At 43.9% G+C, this 18,529-nt stretch overlaps 1 protein-coding gene across 2 annotated transcripts in view; it reads left to right on the plus strand.

Annotated features, from left to right (window-relative positions):
• Nucleotides 1-18,529, plus strand: part of ACE (angiotensin I converting enzyme) — a 79,354-nt gene that overhangs the window by 49,315 nt on the left and 11,510 nt on the right. For both annotated transcript variants that reach the window (XM_040330973.1, XM_040330974.1), the window contains exons 8-20: nt 225-397; nt 1,395-1,618; nt 2,243-2,387; nt 6,007-6,105; nt 6,428-6,550; nt 8,714-8,925; nt 9,559-9,695; nt 11,840-11,998; nt 14,028-14,112; nt 15,717-15,860; nt 16,096-16,287; nt 17,862-17,959; nt 18,354-18,523. In XM_040330973.1, coding sequence (XP_040186907.1) covers nt 225-397; nt 1,395-1,618; nt 2,243-2,387; nt 6,007-6,105; nt 6,428-6,550; nt 8,714-8,925; nt 9,559-9,695; nt 11,840-11,998; nt 14,028-14,112; nt 15,717-15,860; nt 16,096-16,287; nt 17,862-17,959; nt 18,354-18,523 — 1,961 coding nt within the window. The remainder of the gene's footprint in view (nt 1-224; nt 398-1,394; nt 1,619-2,242; nt 2,388-6,006; nt 6,106-6,427; nt 6,551-8,713; nt 8,926-9,558; nt 9,696-11,839; nt 11,999-14,027; nt 14,113-15,716; nt 15,861-16,095; nt 16,288-17,861; nt 17,960-18,353; nt 18,524-18,529) is intronic.

Raw genomic sequence — 18,529 nt, forward strand, 5'->3', positions numbered from 1 at the left:
TTTATATATATAGCAATCTGCACTCCTGAGGCATAAACCAAAAAATGTCTACCCATAGCAGAGCCCTAGCTATCCCAGCCGTGGTAGTGGAAATCCTGCTGATCACAGAAGCCTTAACCTCAGCAGATGATCAAGCCCTGCCTTTATTCCAATGGAAAATGCTGAATGAACATTTGCTGCTATTTGCAAATAGAAATATGCAGTGACTTTTTCACTCTATGTAGGGCTGGAACGCCACCCACATGTTTAGGGTCTCCGAAGAATTCTTCACTTCTCTGGGTCTGTTGGAGATGCCACCAGAGTTCTGGGAGAAGTCTATGCTGGAGAAGCCCCCAGATGGTCGGGAAGTGGTGTGTCATGCCTCTGCATGGGACTTCTACAACAGAAAAGACTTCAGGTAAGTCAGCATCTATAGGAGTCATTGTATCTCCCAGGCCCTGCACTATGTTCCCTGCAGAAAGCCAGGATGGCTCTGTTATATTGGGCCATTGTGAGGTAAGAGATTCTTCAATAAATTATGATTTTCGAAAGCCAAGATCGAAATTTCTTTCCAGGAATCCAATTGGCTGCAAGGAGTAGTGCTTTTTTCAGTCCCTTAATGTGGAAGTAAACCCTCCTATTGTTTTCAGCCAAGGAAGCTGCCATCTTGGCCTCTGTTTAATCTGCAACTGCCACGATGCTGCACATGTGATCAGTTATGAAACCAGCCATTGGATGGTTTGACAGTTTGGTTGAGAGCACAAGCAAATGTGACATCTAGCATTTCCGGCATGCCGGGAATGTTAACTGTTTTTTTAAACTATCAAATAGATGGGTTTACTTCCGCTTTAATAAAAACTTCTTGCACTGCATCTAACCTGACCACATACAATTGCCAGGCAACAAGGCATATCCCCCTGGTGTTTGTAGGATCAACATAATCTTAAGCAGTTTACCGTAAAAAAAAAGAAAAACATTTTTCTAAATTTGTATATTATAATATAATATAATATAAAAATTCTCTATCGGATTGTCCTATTTTGCTGTAAGCTGGCATAATGTAGTGTAATGGGAGGCTGCAGACCTCAAAGTTATTAATCAGTATATGGTGCTAAATTTGTGATCAGTGACTCTCCATTTGTAGGTAAATGTTGGTTGGCTAAATATAGTGATTGTGGCAGTACCTGCATTTTCTTAATTTGACTAGTTACTGCAGCATATAACACCTTGGCATACTTTACTTGTATACAGCAGTGATTTGTAAGGCTCTCCAAGTACCAATAATGGTATGCGGGGGGGGTTGAATGTTTTTTTTTTAACTTAAGCATAATGAACATCTACAACTGAGAAAATGTTAAGATTCCTAGGCTTGTATTAATCTAAATCGCTGCAACAAACTTTTCTCCTGTCCATAGGATCAAGCAGTGTACCACGGTTACCATGGAGCAACTGTTCACTGTCCACCATGAGATGGGACATGTTGAGTATTACCTGCAATATAAAGACCTGCCAGTCGCGTTCCGCCGAGGAGCTAATCCAGGTTTCCATGAGGCTATAGGAGATGTGCTGTCTCTCTCCGTGTCCACCCCAGGACATCTGAAAACTATCGGCTTGCTCACTGATGTCACAGAAGATCCAGGTGAGTTGTTTTTTATCATAATCTCCTAATCAGTTAATTTTTTTTTATTTTTTTTTGCTGATGATGTGGTGTAGCCTGGACTGTATCTACAAGGTGTGCATTGGGGGCAATTGCTTCCTGGGCCCCTCCTGGGGTGGCAGCAAAGCTACTGGCATCTCTCTCTTCTATTTATCTAGGATGTACTTAATTACATGCTTTATATAAAGATGAAATGTTCTATGTCTACAGCTACATGACATTTCAGTTTTTTTCTACAAGTTTTGTTTGCTTCATTGATATAAAAGATATTGGACACTGTTGTGTAAAAAAAAAAAAAAAAAAAGTCCTTAAAGAGGAGCTCCAGTCCATTTTCATATTTGTTAAAAGTCCACTCACCAGGATCCAGCGATGTGCAAGACGGAGAGCTGTCAATTCCCTCCATCCTGTGTCTCCGGTGTTGGCATCTCACTTTTTGACGCAATCATGCAAAGAACAATCGGCTGCATACAATTCCTTCACAGTTCTTGCATCTTTTTAAAACGCTTTACAAATATAGACACTCCACAAATTTGTCAAAAATTGCTTGTGTGTATTTTATTAACAATATATATTTAAAACAAACATGCTTTTATGTGTTTTTCTTAGAGAGTGATATTAATTACCTCCTTAAGATGGCTTTGGAGAAGATTGCCTTCTTGCCCTTTGGCTACTTGATTGACCAGTGGCGGTGGAATGTTTTTAATGGGCGAACTCCTTCCAGCCGATATAACTATGACTGGTGGAATCTCAGGTAGGGTTTGGAAGGCAACACAAGAAAAGTGGGCACAATCACACTGTTGGTGTTCGGGGGCGTGCACCTGCACAGATGTCATATTGGGAGCAGTGGCTGTGTCCGGGCAATGTTTGTGTCCCAGTAGACTTCGATGGGAGGGGATGCTGGGAACACCTGTACACCCCTGTTCGGGTAAACATGACCCTCTCACAGGATACATATTAATATACAGCGTTCACATTTTACAATTCTGTACATAATCTAAGAATTATGTGTTTTTTTTGAGTAAAAAATAGTTTAGTACATTAATATGCCAAAATAATATATATTTTTTAATGGTAAAATGGATCCCTATTGCAGATGTGATTTAATAATATTAAACCTAGCCATTAAATTTGTTTATAGTTTTGAATCGTTTGTGCCGTTTTGTCCTGTCTATAAAAATACCATAGCTGCATATTGGGTATAAATGTGTTCAATAGGTATTTTGTTAAAATAACCACTTCAGCCCAGAAAGGCTTTACCCCCTTAATGACCAGGGCATTTTTTGCGATATGGCACTGCGTTATAATTGTCTTTTTTTTTCCCCCCACAAAAATGGGAGCTTTCTTTTTGTGGCATTTGATCACCTCCTGTGTTTTTTACTTTTTGCACTATAAACAAAAAAAGTGCCAATTTTGGGGAAAAAAACATTTTTTAATGTTCGGCTGTAAAATGCATACAATAAAAAAATCGAATTTCTTCATCAATTTAGGCCAATATGTATTCTGCTACATTTTTTTTTTTTTTTTTTTAGTAAAAAAAAAACCCCAATAAGTGTATATTGATTGGTTTTGCGCAAAAGTTATTGCGTCTACAAACTATGGGATATTTTTTATGGCACTTTTAAATTTTATTTTCTTTTAGTAGTAATGGCATCGATTAGCGTGATTGGGCGCAGAGCCGCAGGTACACTGTACAAGAACTCCAAGAGCTGATTGGAGAGATTGTTCAGATTTCATGTCTTAGGTTTGCAACCATGTTAACCTGTTGAGGCATGGATTCCACTAGCCCTATGATGTTATGCTGTGGTATCTGGCACTAAGCCATCAGTAGCAGATCCTTTTAAACCTATCAAATTGTATGATTCTGCGATGAATCATTTGATCAGATTGTTACATGTTTGACCACCATAAGGCCTCGTACACACTGGCAATGTCAAACCTGCATTTAAAGAACATTTCTATACACACACAAATGCATGTAATGATTTTTCAGTGGTCCTATTTACACTGAGCAGTTTTCTGTTTAGGTACAGTCAGTTTAGATGCGTTTTAGGCCCCCTTTCATATGATAAGCCCGCTCTGATCCGCCTGTCTGTTTTTCAGGCGGATCCGAGTGGGCCATCCATTGAATCCTATGGGCAGGTGGATGTCAGCGGAGATGTGTCCATCTGTCATCCGATTCACTTAAAACAGACGTATGGTAATACGTTCGCCATCTGTCTTGGCGGATGGGATCTGATGAAAATGGACATATTGTCAGTTTTCGTCTGATCTCCCCATATAAATTGGCAGCGCTCTGACAGGTGCTGCTAGTGAGCAGAGAGGGACCTGTCATCCGCCGACTCAGTGGAGATCAACGGATAGATCTCCCGCTGTCCTGGCCGACTCCGCTGAGCAAGTCCACCCCGTGTAAAGGGGCCTTAAATGGAATTCTGTACATCCAGGATCTGATTAGACAATCTAAATGTAGCAGACCTCTTCCAGTCTAACTGGAACCTTCAAGGCCAAAGATGGCTGACATCCTTCAATAAGTGGTGGGTTGTGAGGCATAGTAGGTGCAAAGGTGGTAAAAGTCATTGGGCGCCAGACACTACTTGGATGTAAAAAGAGGTTTTATTTCTTTGACAGCCTTTTTAGATTTTGTAGGGGAAAGAGGGTTAAAGCAAGGACCCCTTAGGTAGTTGCAATTTCAAATGGCAGACTCCGAGACTTCAATAGAACAGCCGTACAGGTAAAGGCCCCAGCAAGGTGCCACTTCTGCATGTGTAGGATGCATGTGCTGTCTCCTATGGCAACAGTACTTAAACAGTTCCTAACTCAAAGTAACAGTTCTCGCAGCTGTACTACAACTTATTCTTGTAGTTCTTCAGTCCTTTGAGCTCCTGGTCTTTCACTGGACCCTCTGATTTACTAACTTTGAATCTCATGAGCTCCTCAAGGATTTTGCGTGGTAAAGGAAAATTGTTTTTTTACCTTAATGCAATTTATGCATTAAGGTGAAAAAAATCTGATACTGCCGGCCCCCCCCCCCCCGAGCCCCCCTTATACTTACCTGACCCCTTGAAAGTCCCAGGCGCGATCCTCTTCACTGCTCAGCCTGGCCGCTGATTGGCTGGAGCGGATGGATTGAGAGCAGCACAGCCATTGGCTGGTGCTGCTGTCAATCACATCCATGACGCGGCGTGCCGAGGGGCGGAGCCGAGTTATACAGCGAGCGGCTGTATCACGGGAGCGCGCCCGCAATTGGTGACCATGATGCGAGCTCTTGCATGACTGTGGTGACTAATTGCAGGGAGGACCAGAGACAGCTGCCGAGGGACCCAGAAGACGTGGATCGGGGGCACTCTGTGCAAAATGAACTGCACAGTGGAGGTAAGTATGATATGTTTGTTATTTAAAAAAAAAAAAAATTTCCTTTACTAACGCTTTAAACATCACCCACACTTCCCTGCTGGGTCCCTAGTTTGGCACTTCGGATACCTTCAAGCTTCACCCCTGCTGAACAGCTCGATCCCTAGCTTGGCACACAAGGCTGCTCTGCAAGCCTCTGCTGGTTGGGTCCCTGACTTGATTACCACCTGAAGTTTCCCAATTCTCCACTGTGCCCGTTCGGTAAGAATACTGCTGCAGTACTTGCTTCAGTTACTAACTGTGATCCCTGGTAAAGGTGACTGGTCTCTTCATGGCAACATTTTCCCTTTTACCTCCGACCACTGACAGATTCTCCGCCTGGCAGAACTGTCACTTTTGGTTGGACTGCAACCCGCAGTCCCAACCCTGCGCTACCATCTTACTTCTGGATCGGCCCTCGCACAGCCTGGCAGCCAGATGCCCCCTGGGATAGGCCCAATCTCCAGCCCAGCAGCCCGGAGGGGATGTAGTACACTCGTCCCCCCAGACAGCGGTCCAGGTGGCACACAAGAACCTGGATCACCTGACCTCACCCAAATATATAGGCTCTCCCAGCAGGCCATGGGATTCAACAAAATCTCTGCCCATTGGCTAAGATGCCCCATATACCCATAACCTGACCTTGAGTTGTGCTTCTCAATCTAATAATTTCAATTGCCCGGCCACCTGGTGGTAGAAGAGGAAAGTAAAACCAGGCCAAACTTGGGGAGAAGATATAGATCCCTAGTAATTGGCTACTCCTGACAAGGAATTTGGTGAGGAGCTCCCTGACGAGACCCCAGGGCGCTACATAAATGCAGCTAAACGCATGTAAATATGTCTAAAAGCAGGAACATCGAGTATATGAGAAATTTAAAAGTTGTTTATACATTCCAGCACTTTTGGAAAAGCTAAACACAGGAGTACCAGTGTAAACCCTTTTGTGTGTTTTAGCTTATAATGTTTTTGTTGTGCATTTTTAGGACCAAGTATCAAGGTATCTGCCCTCCCGTGCCCAGAAATGATGTTGAATTTGATCCTGGTGCAAAATACCACATTCCAGGCAACACCCCATACATCAGGTAAGAGCATGTTTCAGTGCTGGCACATATCATGCATGAAGTAACCTGCACTGCCACCTCTACGTCTCCTATGTGCAGATCTTGTCCTATTCTAAGCAAAAGGGACATTTTTTTTTTTAGATTGAAGCAAAATACATCCTTAATATATTGAAGACGTACAGTTTTAGTTTTGACAAAAGGTTATACACTTTTCCTTTCATATGTAGACATTACTTTAAACATGCTACTCTAGAAATCAAAAGAACACGCATTCTTACTGTACCCATTTGTGAATATATCTGAATGATGACATTGTTGCTAATCTTTGATTTTTGTATTTTAGATACTTTGTAAGTTTTGTACTGCAGTTCCAGTTTCACAAGGCACTATGCAAAGCAGCCAACCACACGGGCCCCCTGCACAGATGTGATATTTACAATTCCAAGGCGGCAGGAGCACTCCTTGGGTGAGTATAGGAGGTTGTCATGAAAACCGTCATGACTCTACTAGTATAGCCTGGAACTACTGTTTTACTATGCTGGGCAGATCAGGAATATCTTGGCTCACCAGTAGAAAGCGATTTACGTTTTTGCATTAAAAGTATACTGCAGTTAAACCTGACAATTTGGCATTTAAAATAAGACCTAGCCTATGTGCTTGCTGCCTGCTCATATTTACCTTGGTTTTAACACATCAGCGACTTTAAAAGTCCCTCTGGCAACCAATAACTCTTCTGGTTTGCTATGTTCCCAAGCCTGCATACAGGGCTGGACTGGGACAAAAATTTGGCCCTGGACTTCATCCAGACCGGCCCACTTTAATTCAATAAAATGCTGCCCCCCACCCCCCGAAAAATCACGCCCACCAAAAGGCCCCTACATCCATTATTGTATATCATGAGAGGGTGAGAGAGAGGGAGGGTTGAGGGAAAGGGTTTTTTTTAGGCGCTTTTGGGCTAAAAATAGCACCTGTAAAGCGACTGAAAAACGCTTCTGCTGCAGTCCCAGTGTGAAAGCCTGAGTGCTTTCACACTGGGGTGCTGCCAGGGCGTTAAAAAAGTCCTCCAAGCAGCATCTCTGCTTTAAAAAATGGCCCACTGAGCCATCGGCCCACCGGGAAACTCCCTGTAGTCCCTATGGCCAGTCCATCCCTGCCTGCATATATGCAGACCAGAGAATCTCCAGTTCCCAGCTCTCGCCATCAAAAAATAAAAAATAAACATTAGGCAAGCTGGAAAGTTAATATTCTGAGGCATGCAACTATACACACCCCACATAACAACAGAAATACAATGTTCACACTTCTGATGCACCTCAACTGCAAGGCACCTAAATGGAGGGAGGTTGTACAAAAAAAAGGTCTCCAGTTCACTTCAGGGCAGGGGAGTAACTAGAAATCACAGGGCCCCATAGCATACAGCGTGACCTGTGCCCCATACAGCGTGACCGGTTCCCCATGCAGCGTGACCGGTTCCCCATGCAGCGCGACCGGTTCCCCATGCAGCGCGACCGGTTCCCCATGCAGCGCGACCGGTTCCCCATGCAGCGCGACCGGTTCCCCATGCAGCGCGACCGGTTCCCCATGCAGCGCGACCTGTGCCCCATGCAGCGCGACCTGTGCCCCATGCAGCGCGACCTGTGCCCCATGCAGCGTGACCTGTGCCCCATGCAGCGTTGCCTGTGCCCCATACAGCCTGGCCTGCCTGTGCCCCATACAGCGTGACCTGTGCCCAATACAGCATTGCCTGTGCCCAATACAGCCTGGCCTGCCTGTGCCCAATACAGCCTCACTTGTGCAGAGGAAGAGGCAAGCCGGCCGGATCAGCAGAGAGTGGGATTGCCCGCTGTAATAGCTTTCATTTGAATTTCCCGTCTTCCCGGGGCTCATCGTCACATAGCCCCACCTCTTAGCCCAGCGCCTTTGATGACGTCACATGTCCGACACTGGACCGGCGTTCTGTCGATCAAAGGTGCCGGACCAAGAGGTGGAGCTATGTGACATGAGCCCCGGGAACACTGAAAGTTCTAATGAAAGCTATTGCAGCGGGCAATTCCGCTCTCTGCTGATACGGACAGCTCGCCTCTTCCTCTCCTCTCACTTCCCCTGGCTGGGAGACCATCCGGCGATGCTCTTATCCTCACCGGGCCCCCCTGATCCTCACTCAGCTGCGGGCCCCATAGCGCCCGCGTGGGTCGCTATGGCGGTAGTTCCGCCACTACTTCAGGGGCATGCTTGGGGCTCCATTCAAGTTCACTGAAGGCATCAGAGGTAAATACATAAAACTTGATGGTAAAGTGTATGAAAAGTCTGGTGTGTTTTTATACAGGAGCTGAAAAACGGCAGCATAAAGTGGATACCTGTTTTCACTGTTCTTTCCAAATTTGTAAATCACTTGATATTTGGTGAAGATAAGCATATGTATAAGAGTATTGGCAGCAAATGAGAGCTGTGTACAAACACACGAAATAAGCGCACACTACAAGATGATACGTTGATTATGTTAAAGGCTGTGTGAAACCTTTAGTATTTTACTGGTTCGAATCCCTGTCTGTCTTGTACATTGATCTGATGCTTCTGAGAAGTATGGTATTGCTTATCGCTAATGAGGAATGGTTTCTTCTCTTCCTAGCGATGCCCTTCGTGCAGGTTCTTCTAGGAGCTGGCAGGATGTTCTAAAAGACATGACTGGATCAGACAAAATGGATGTTGGGCCTCTGATGGAATACTTTGAGCCAGTCACTAACTGGTTGAAAGAGCAGAATGTTAAAAATAATGAAACTCTGGGTTGGCCCGAGTTTTCTTGGAGACCACCCTTGCCTGATGGATATCCTGGGGACATTGGTAAGCTGTTATAGCCATTTCTTTTCCACTAAAAACAACTGTATTGTGTGAATACAGAAGTAATTTTGCAAGTCGCATCTGAAGTCGTCTTCAGGTCGCCTTGCCGAGTCGCCCCCGAAGTCGTGCCGTCCTAGTGTGAATCGCCTCTAAGGGTGGCAGATGAAGGTTGCTTTGGGCTACATCCCTCATAGTGGGTTGGGCCTTCCTGCTTTCTATGCAGTTCTGTCCAGAGGCTCCATTGAGCCTGGCCTTCCCCTTTATTTATACAGACAGGGAAGGAAGCCCGGACCCAAAAAACCCAACGCAGAGCTTAACCCTTCCATTTCCTGGGAAGTCTTATCTTGCTAGCTTAAAACTTGCCTTTAGTGGGCACCTGTCTAAAGTGTATATAGAAGCCAATTACTATATATTTGGGGGGTTTAAGTGAAAAATCTCAATGAAACCCACTAGTACACAAAGTAAATATATAAACTTAATGCAGATATGCTGTTGCTTTTGGGAAATTAACCAGGGCTAATGTTGTGAAGTGACATTCTTTCTCATTTATTCGGTTTAGATCCCTTGATAATTGTGAGGCGAGGTCTACAATATTTTACATTATGATATATGTTTGTATTGTATTTTTATTTCTAGAAAAAAATGCTAATGAAAGGCAGGCAGAGGATTTCTTAAGTGGGTACAACAATACAGCAGAACAGGTGTGGAATGATTATACAGAGGCATCATGGACCTATAACACCAACATCACAGAACACAACAACCAAGTCATGGTAAGAAAGAGAAACCAATTCTTTTTATTTTAAACTGGCCAAAAAATGTACGTTCTATTGCCTTGATAAGGTGGATTATCCTTGGCTATGCCAGAAACGGAAAACCCTTGCAGCTGACCAAGGGGGGAAGTTGGGTTGGGCAAGTGAAAACCTTGTTTAATAACTAATACTTCCACTTCAGTTAAAGTTGGTACTAAGAACTGTCTGACTACTCCATCTCCTCCAGACAGTTGTCAAATGGTATGTATGTTTAGAAAATGTCCAAAGGAAGACGAGGAATGGCTAGAATTACACTTTTTTACCTTGCAAAGGGGCAGCAGCTAACATAGAGACTAGTGTCTGATGCGTTCTGTTCTGTTTGTACCCTATCCACTATTTATTTTTGATTCAAATTATACCATAACTAAAAGAAAAACTTAGTTTTGGATAGAGCATAACACGATTAGAACACCTCCTCACGTTTTCCTTGTTGTCTGTGCCCACATTCGGGAAATTCAACCTCTCTATATGTCCTGTTTACTGTTCTCACCAAAAGTGAAATAAAATCCCTATTTTTGGGTTGTCATCAGAAGAAGAATAGAGGGGAAATGTCACAATTTGGGGACAACCAGGGAATCCTTCATTTTGGTGGGATTTCCTTTCACTTTTTGTTTTGGCTATGTGTCAGGAAGTAAAGGGAAATCTCCTAATTTTGGAATACAGATGGCAGTGAAAAAACACAGAAGTTACAACTTTCCCTTTTAGTTTATCTTTAATCACCTTCGTTTTACTTTAGCCTTCGTGTACACGGGACATTGTTCAACCTCTCCTGAACGATTTAACTTGACGGCTAGAAACCGGCATCTAAAAACATGCCACGTTTGCGTCTAGAAGCATTTGCAAAAAAATGTGTTTTTTCCGTTAAAATGAAAAACGTCTGTAAACGAAGCGCTACTTAATGCGAGTTACCGCTTTTAGCCACGTTTGGTGCTTAAAAAGCCTCTAAACACAGCTTCTGAATGCATTTTTTGGGGCTCCTAAAAAAAACGCAACTGCCTATAAACGACTATAAACGACCCTGTGTACATGTACTGATAAGATAACATAGAGGAGAGTTCAGGAGCAGTTGAAAAAAATGACCAACTGCTCCTAAACGTCCGTTACACCGCTGCAAGTTTTACGGGCAAGTGCATGATTCACAAAGCACTTGCCTGTAAAGTTGCGGCGGCGTAGCGTAAATCCCTCCGGCACAAGCCCGCCTAATTAAAATGGGGCGTGGATCATTTAAATTAGGCGCGTTCCCGCGCCGAACGTACTGCGCATGCTCCGTTTTGAAATTTCCCGCCGGGCTTTGCGCGAAATGACGTTGCACCGACGTAATTTTTTGAACGTCGACGTGAGTTACGTCCTTTCCTATTCACAGACTTGCGCAAAAAAAAAATTAAAAATTTGACGCGGGAACGACGGCCATACTTTAACATGGCAAGTCTATATATACGCCACCAAACGGCAGCTTTAACTATACGCCGGGAAAAGCCGACTAGCGACGACGTAAGAGAATGCGACGGCCGCGCGTACCTTCGTGGATCGACGGAAAATGCTAATTAGCATACCAGACGCGGAAAACGACGCGAACTCCACCCAGCGGGCGCCGAAGTATTACACCTACAATCCAAAGGTGTACAAAGCCGTACGCCTGTCGGATCAAAGCCAAAAGCCGTCGTATCTTGGTTTGAGGATTCAAACTAAAGATACGACGCGGCAAATTTGAAAGTACGCCGGAGTATCAGTAGATACTCCGGCGTACTTCTTCTGTGAATCTGGCCCATTGTTTGTAATTTAACCTTATGTTGTCACTACCTCCATACAATAAGATATATGTTACATTATGGTTTTTTTTATTTAAAAAAAATTATTGAAGAAATATCTTCTTTATGCCCTGCGTCTGACCGTGATTTCTAGTTCCTAAATGGCTAGGACCTAGGTACCAGGCTGCATTTAGCAATGTACATATATTTATTTTCTTCAAGGGGAAAACCACTACTTCCTTTTGGGGGGGGGGGGGCTCTAATAGGTTGTGTAAATTTGGTAGCAAGCATGTCTTTGAAGTAAGCAATGTAGTGTAGATGGTCGCTGTATAATTTTTATCTCCTTATGCTTTGCAGCTGGATAAGAACCTAGCTATGTCCAGCCACACTCTTCAGTATGGACGACAGGCCAGAGACTTTGACTACAGTGATTTCCAGAATATAGAGCTACAGCGGCTGTTGAAGAAGCTCAGTGATATTGATAAAGCAGCTTTGTCAGAGGCAGAGCAGAAAGAGGTAATTGTGCATAGGAAAAAACAATATGGCCTTCCCATTCTTGTCAACCAGCATGATTTCTGGACAAAGCATTAAGCAGTGTGTTTGTTTTTTTCACTAGGATGTGATAATATTACTTAAAGTGGTTGTAAAGGCAGAAGGCTTTTTATCTTAATGCATTTTATGCATTAAGATAAAAAGCCTTCTGTGTGCAGCAACCCCGCCCCCCCCCCCCCCCCACTAATACTTAAAGGGGAGTTCCAGCCTTTTTTATGTTAAAAGTCAGCAGCTACAAAAAGCATAGCTGCTGGCTTTTAATAAACATACTTACCTGCTCCACTGTCCAGCGCCGCCCGGAGCTCCGCTCCTCTCTCCGCCGGCGCCTCCATTCTAACTGTGGGCACCCGGCCGTGACAGCTTTCGGCTTCACGGCCGGGCACTCACTGCGCATGCGCGAGCAGCGCTGCGCTCTGAGTGCTCAGGCGATCGCCTGGGACCTGTCACGTGTCGCAGGTGATCGCCTACAGGGAGGGGCCGCCGTGGGCAATATGATGTATCGCCTAAGTGGTCTCTGGGCAGAAGGAGGAAGTCCCCACTCCCCCCTCCAAAAAAATTACATGCCAAACGTGGCATGTAAGGGGTGAGGAGTGGTTTAAGCGGAAGTTCCACTTTTGGGTGGAACTCCGCTTTAAAGAGAGAAAACCCTGATGGGTTTTACTTACTCTTTTGCTCACTGGAAACCATGCAAATTAAAAGCATAATTTAATGCGATGCATGCTGGCCCATTATGTGACACTTACCTGCAAACGAATCCATCGCTGTCCCCTGTGCAGGCTGCGCCCATATTCCTGCCCCTCTTCCTTCCGGGGCCGCGGACTATGGCTCTGTGATTGGCAGGAGCCGTGTGATGTCACTCCCGCGCATGCGCGAGGGAGCCGCCGGTAACGGCACAGTCTAACTGAAGTAACGGCACAACGTGTAAAACAACCTATTCAAATTAAAATGGTAATGAAAGGCAAAGCATTTGTGTATAGTTATATAAAAAAAATAATGAATACCTTTTTTTTTTTTACCCTTGCATTTCCTCTGTTCTCAGCTGCATAAGAACTGGGGTAGGAGAAGCAGCAGCACACTGATCTTTTCAGTGAATGGCTGTGCAGTGGGGATGTGGGACCAGTGGCAGTTGGTGCTCAAATTTTTGGGGGGGCGCAAACAAACTAAAAGACAACTCATCAATTGCAGCCACTGTGCCCATTAATTGCCGACACTGTGCCCATCAATTGCTGCCAGTGTGCATCCCCTGCCTGACCCGGCACTTGCCTGTCTCGGTGGGGCAGCGGGTCATGGCGGCGATGTCCTCCATGCTCCTCGATGTCTTCTCCCGTCCTCTCTTCCATCCTCTGCTATGACTGGACGCCTGATAGGCGTCCAAATCACAGCACCTGTCATTTCAGCTAATCGGGTAATGGGTAACAGACCCGAGCACTTGATTGGCTGAGAGGCGGTTCATTTTCTTTCCTAACACAACGCTAGGTGAACTGCGAGCGCCCAGCATGGCACCCGCTGTTCACCTTTTTGGACGCCCATTAGAGCCTATGGCTCTAATCGGGTGCTTCCAAAAAATACCGGGGGGCACCTGAATAGGGGATGGCAGCAGCGACCATAGATAGATTCATGTATTGCATGAATCTATATATCTATGGTGATGCACAGGTGGCAGGAGAGAGGGGGCGGCGCCCGTGCGCCCTTTATGGACGCACCGCCACTGGTCAGGACAAGTCTGATCATTGAAGGAGAGCTGGCTGAGTTCCCAACACAACTAGAGAACTGACCATGGTGTGTTCTCCTGCATAGTGTGGTCAGTTTTTAATAGGCAATTGGAGGGACTGGCAGGAACACCAGGGATTTCACATAAAGGAAACAATCCATAGAGAACAGGATACTTCTTCATACAACAGGCACATATCAGGAATATGAAGTGTTGGGGTAACAAACTCTTTAAGGAAACACTATATAATGTATTTTTTTTTTTTTTTTTTTTGTACTCCAGTACAATCAAATTGTTTCTGACATGGAAACCATCTACAGCAAGGCCACAGTATGCAACGGTACTAAGTGCATACCTCTGGATCCAGGTAAGACTGCTTGTATTTTCAGATTGAACACTCCTTGGCAGAACTCCTCTTGTGCATTACAGTGATGTTCTTTTATGTAAAGGAGTATAGATGGCTGCAGCTGTACATTTTGCAAAGCAGAAATGTATCTTGCACTGTTCAAACGACGTGTCAGGTAGAATGTACAGCGTTTTTGTTTTTTTGTGATTTGATATGCTAGTAAAGGGTCTGTTTATAAAAAGAACGTATCGCCAAATATTCTCTGGTGGAGAATCTACCAGATTTGAGTGTTTTTAAATCACAATAATTGTGCACCAAATGTTTGAAAGTCATTCTCTGCTTTCTGATTGGACCTCTGAGTGTCAGTATAATGCTCAGAATGCTTGTCGGCTATTCAGGAACCTCAGGGAGGGAGGACCTTTTATGGATGGCCTTGTGTTAAGTTATCTCAAAGAACAGCAAACACAGAATGATCTGACCGTTTGACCGATCCTTGTACCCCATTCAGGGCCGTCTTTAATATGGTTTGGGCTCTGGGAAAAAAAAGTTTTGCTCTTTACCCCCATGCCATACAATGCCATGCCATGTGTAAAATAGAAGAACTTTTTAAAACACTGACCAGACCTGCACCTGCAATGCATGCCATGTCAGTGTTTTAAAAAGTTCTTCTAATTTACACATGGCATGGCATGGGGATAAGGAGCGGGAGCCAGGGGAGGAGAAAGAAGACCTTGCCTTGTCCTGTCTTGGAAAGCTCAGCTCCAGCCTCTAATCAATTCTCCACCATCTACAGTGACAGTCTGACACACACTGCTAGTCTAGTAGTTTCACTTGACTAAGCATAACAAGCAGGAACCACCAGGCAGCTGCACTCCACTCCGCGGTCTCACTCTGATCTCTCACTCCTCCGATCGGGTACACTGGTCACTGAACACTGCGCACGCTGCACGCATAGCAAGGGGCAGGGCCAGAGCGTCAGTGGAACTCAAGGCCCCGCCCACCCGTGGCCCGGCCCGCTCCGGCTCCTCGATCTAAAAAAAATGCAGCACTGACACTGGCTGTGCGCGGCGCGCCGCTGATGACAGTGACAGACTCTGTCTGTTTGGGGATTTTCAGCGCCAATTTGTGGGCAGCACGCGGGCTTAACGGGCGGCTCTGCTTTGGGCCCCTAACAGTGACATGGGCCCTGGGCAGCTGCCCCGTTTGCCCTGCGGTAAAGACGGCCCTGACCGCATTGGCTAACCTGTGTCACTCATTCTACCCCATGGACTGATTTCTGTGTCGCATATTTTTCCCCATTGCTGCTGCAGTATTATATAATTGTAGGCAGCAGAGATTGCCAGAAACAATGACAGGGTTGGAAAGAAACAGAATATTTTCAGCTATACAGCCCCTTGATATATATCATGGATATATTTTAGTTTTTTTTCATCCATTGTTCTAGCTAGTACCTGCCATCAAGAAATTGTGACATGCCTTGCTAGGTTTACTAAGAAGGAACTTGTGTTCTTAGTGTTACTGTTTTGTGACATTGTATTTCACATACAATAATTCTGACTGTCATGTGCAAACATTAACTTTTACAATTTGATTATACAATTATTTTTTTTTCTGTCTATTTCAAGATATAACTGCACTCCTTGCCCAGTCACGTGACTATGAGGAATTGTTATGGGCATGGAAAGGTTGGCGAGATTCTTCTGGCAAAAAAATGCGCAGCCATTACAAGAAATATGTAGAGCTGGGCAACAAGGCAGCAACTCTCAATGGTAAGACAGATTCCCATCTTTAAATTTCTATTGTACTCTGTCATGCTTGGTTTCTCTGACAGGTAAACTGCCTAATCCTCTACATATTTCCCTTTAGTTCTTACTTTATGCCTCATTGCATCATTTTGAAATGTAATTTCGGAACATTTTGAAGCACGTAGTAGGGAAAATCCAACTGCTTATTTGCATACATACGTATCAATGTTTTTACTTGGTTCCTTATCTCTTCTACCAGGTCATGCAGACAATGGTGCATACTGGAGGTCATGGTATGAGACGCCAACTTTGGAAAGTGATGTCGAGAGGCTTTATCATGAGCTGCAGCCTCTTTATCTTAACCTGCATGCTTATGTACGCCGAGCCCTCTACAAGAAATACGGAGACAAGAAAATCAACCCTAAAGGACCCATCCCTGCCCATCTACTTGGTGAGATCCCTGTTGCTTTTAATTGGATTCCTGTATTTGTATAATTTATTATCGTACAGAATTTTTATAGTGCCAACCGTTCGCAGTGCATTACAACATGAGGGCAGACAGTACAGTTACAATTTAATAAAGTAGGAATCAGAGGGCCGTGTTTGTTTTGGAGGACTGTGGGGAGATTTTCCTAAAACTGGAGAGTGCAAAATCTGGTGCAGTCCTGCATAGAAACCAACCAGTTTCCATTTTTTTTTTTTGTCAAAGCTTAATTGAACAAACTGAAGTTAGAAGCTGATTGGCTACCATGCACAGCTACAACAGATTTTGCACTCTCCTCCAGTTTTAGTAAATCAACCCGTGTATGTGGTTTACAGAGTATAAACAATTAAGTTAGGCCTCTAAATAGTAGAGCTCACATTGGAGGAAACCATGCAAATATGGGAAGGACAGAGTGTGTCCTTTAGAGGGACACAAAGCAAACAAACAGAGCTGCAAGATGGGTTCCAACTAAGAAGCCATCAGGTTGTCCTTTATGTGACACACATTGAGATCTGCTTTCTGCAGGGATAGCAGCTCATTCCAGGCACATGCTCGATGAAAGTGTAAATACCATTTCATGAGCTGCAATTTTGGCCACAAGTATGCTGCTGGCATTCAGTAATAAAATGGCAACTCCTAGATTACTGATTCTTAAGGAATCGTAAGTTGTAACTATAGCAGGACCAGCTATTAAAACAGTTGCCTGAATTAAAACCATAAACGGCAATAATGTAGCATGAGAAAGATCATTTCTGTTCTAGTTTTCTTCAGTTTTAGTATAATTGGTGAGGGTAATGTTAAGCCCTATCCCTATTAGGCATGTGCAAAAGGGAAAATTTAGTTTTTGTTTCGTTTTAATTCGTTATTTAATTAATTTCGTTAAGTTAGGTTCGTTACATGTGTTAAATTCGTTTTCGGAACTCGTTCGTTTTCGACCGAATTTCGAAAAATCTGGTCAAATTAGAAAATTCTCTCTTCGAATATAATTTCGAAATTCGATCGGAATTCGGAAAAAAAAAATTTGAATTCCGATCGAATTTCGTCCACGGGTTTTCGATTCGGAATCGAAAACGTTCGTTCGGATTCGGTAAATTCATTAATATTGCAATTCGGGAATTCGTATGCATCCGAATGTCCGAATAATGAAAAATTTGTCCGAATTTCGATTCGGAACGAAACGAAATGCACATGCCTAATCCCTATAAAGTAGACTATAAAGGGACTTTACCCCCTGTAAAGTGGTTGATTCTTGAGATGAGGAACATTTAAACCTATCATTTGTCTCTGTCTCTTACAACCTATTTAACCTAGTTGGCATGGTAGAAGCCAAACGAGGCTTTCTCAAAGGTCTCGACTAGGTGCCCAACTGCATTAAATGAACAACTTCAACAGATTTAATTTATTTGCTATAGAGTTTGCATTGCTGATCTACATCGTTTTACAAATGGTGGATATGCACACTAAACAATCAATTTTTTTTTTTTTTTACTCTTTCTCTCCTTTTCTTTTTCGCGCTTTCGCTCTTTTTTTTTTTTCCTTAGGTAACATGTGGGCCCAGTCATGGTCAAATATTTTTGATCTTGTTGTTCCATATCCGAATGCAGCACAAGTGGATGCTACACCTGCGATGGTGGCTCAGGTTAGTGACCGGCATACCCACAACAGGCCCATTTAAACCACTTAATTCTACCCAGGACTACAGTAAATGCCAATTATTACACCTAGGTCACATTATTTGAATCAGTAGCTTGTAAGACCTATCACATCACCATGGCTGTTATCTGAAATTATGGATTCAAATTGTGGTTCCTGACTTTGCACATGGTAATGTCATTGGTCCCCTTTTCACTGCAAGCCTGTGGATCAACTCTGCCCCAACTGAAAACAGGGAACACTCTGTAAGGCTAAACTTACAGATGAGGTTTATATAGAAGAGAGACACTACAGATGAGGTTTATATAGAAGAGAGACACTACAGATGGTAGCCTATGTGACATAAGCTGTAGCTTTCACTGGTCTATTTGTTTCCCCAGAAATGGACCGCCAAAAGAATGTTTGAAGAATCGGACAAGTTCTTTACCTCTCTTGGACTCCTTCCTATGCCTCCAGAATTCTGGGAAAAATCCATGATTGAGAAACCTGTTGGGAGAGATGTGGTTTGTCATGCGTCCGCATGGGATTTCTACAACAGAAAAGATTTCAGGTATGG

Source organism: Rana temporaria, chromosome 12 (genome assembly GCF_905171775.1).
Source record: "Rana temporaria chromosome 12, aRanTem1.1, whole genome shotgun sequence".
Classification (NCBI taxonomy): domain Eukaryota; kingdom Metazoa; phylum Chordata; class Amphibia; order Anura; family Ranidae; genus Rana; species Rana temporaria.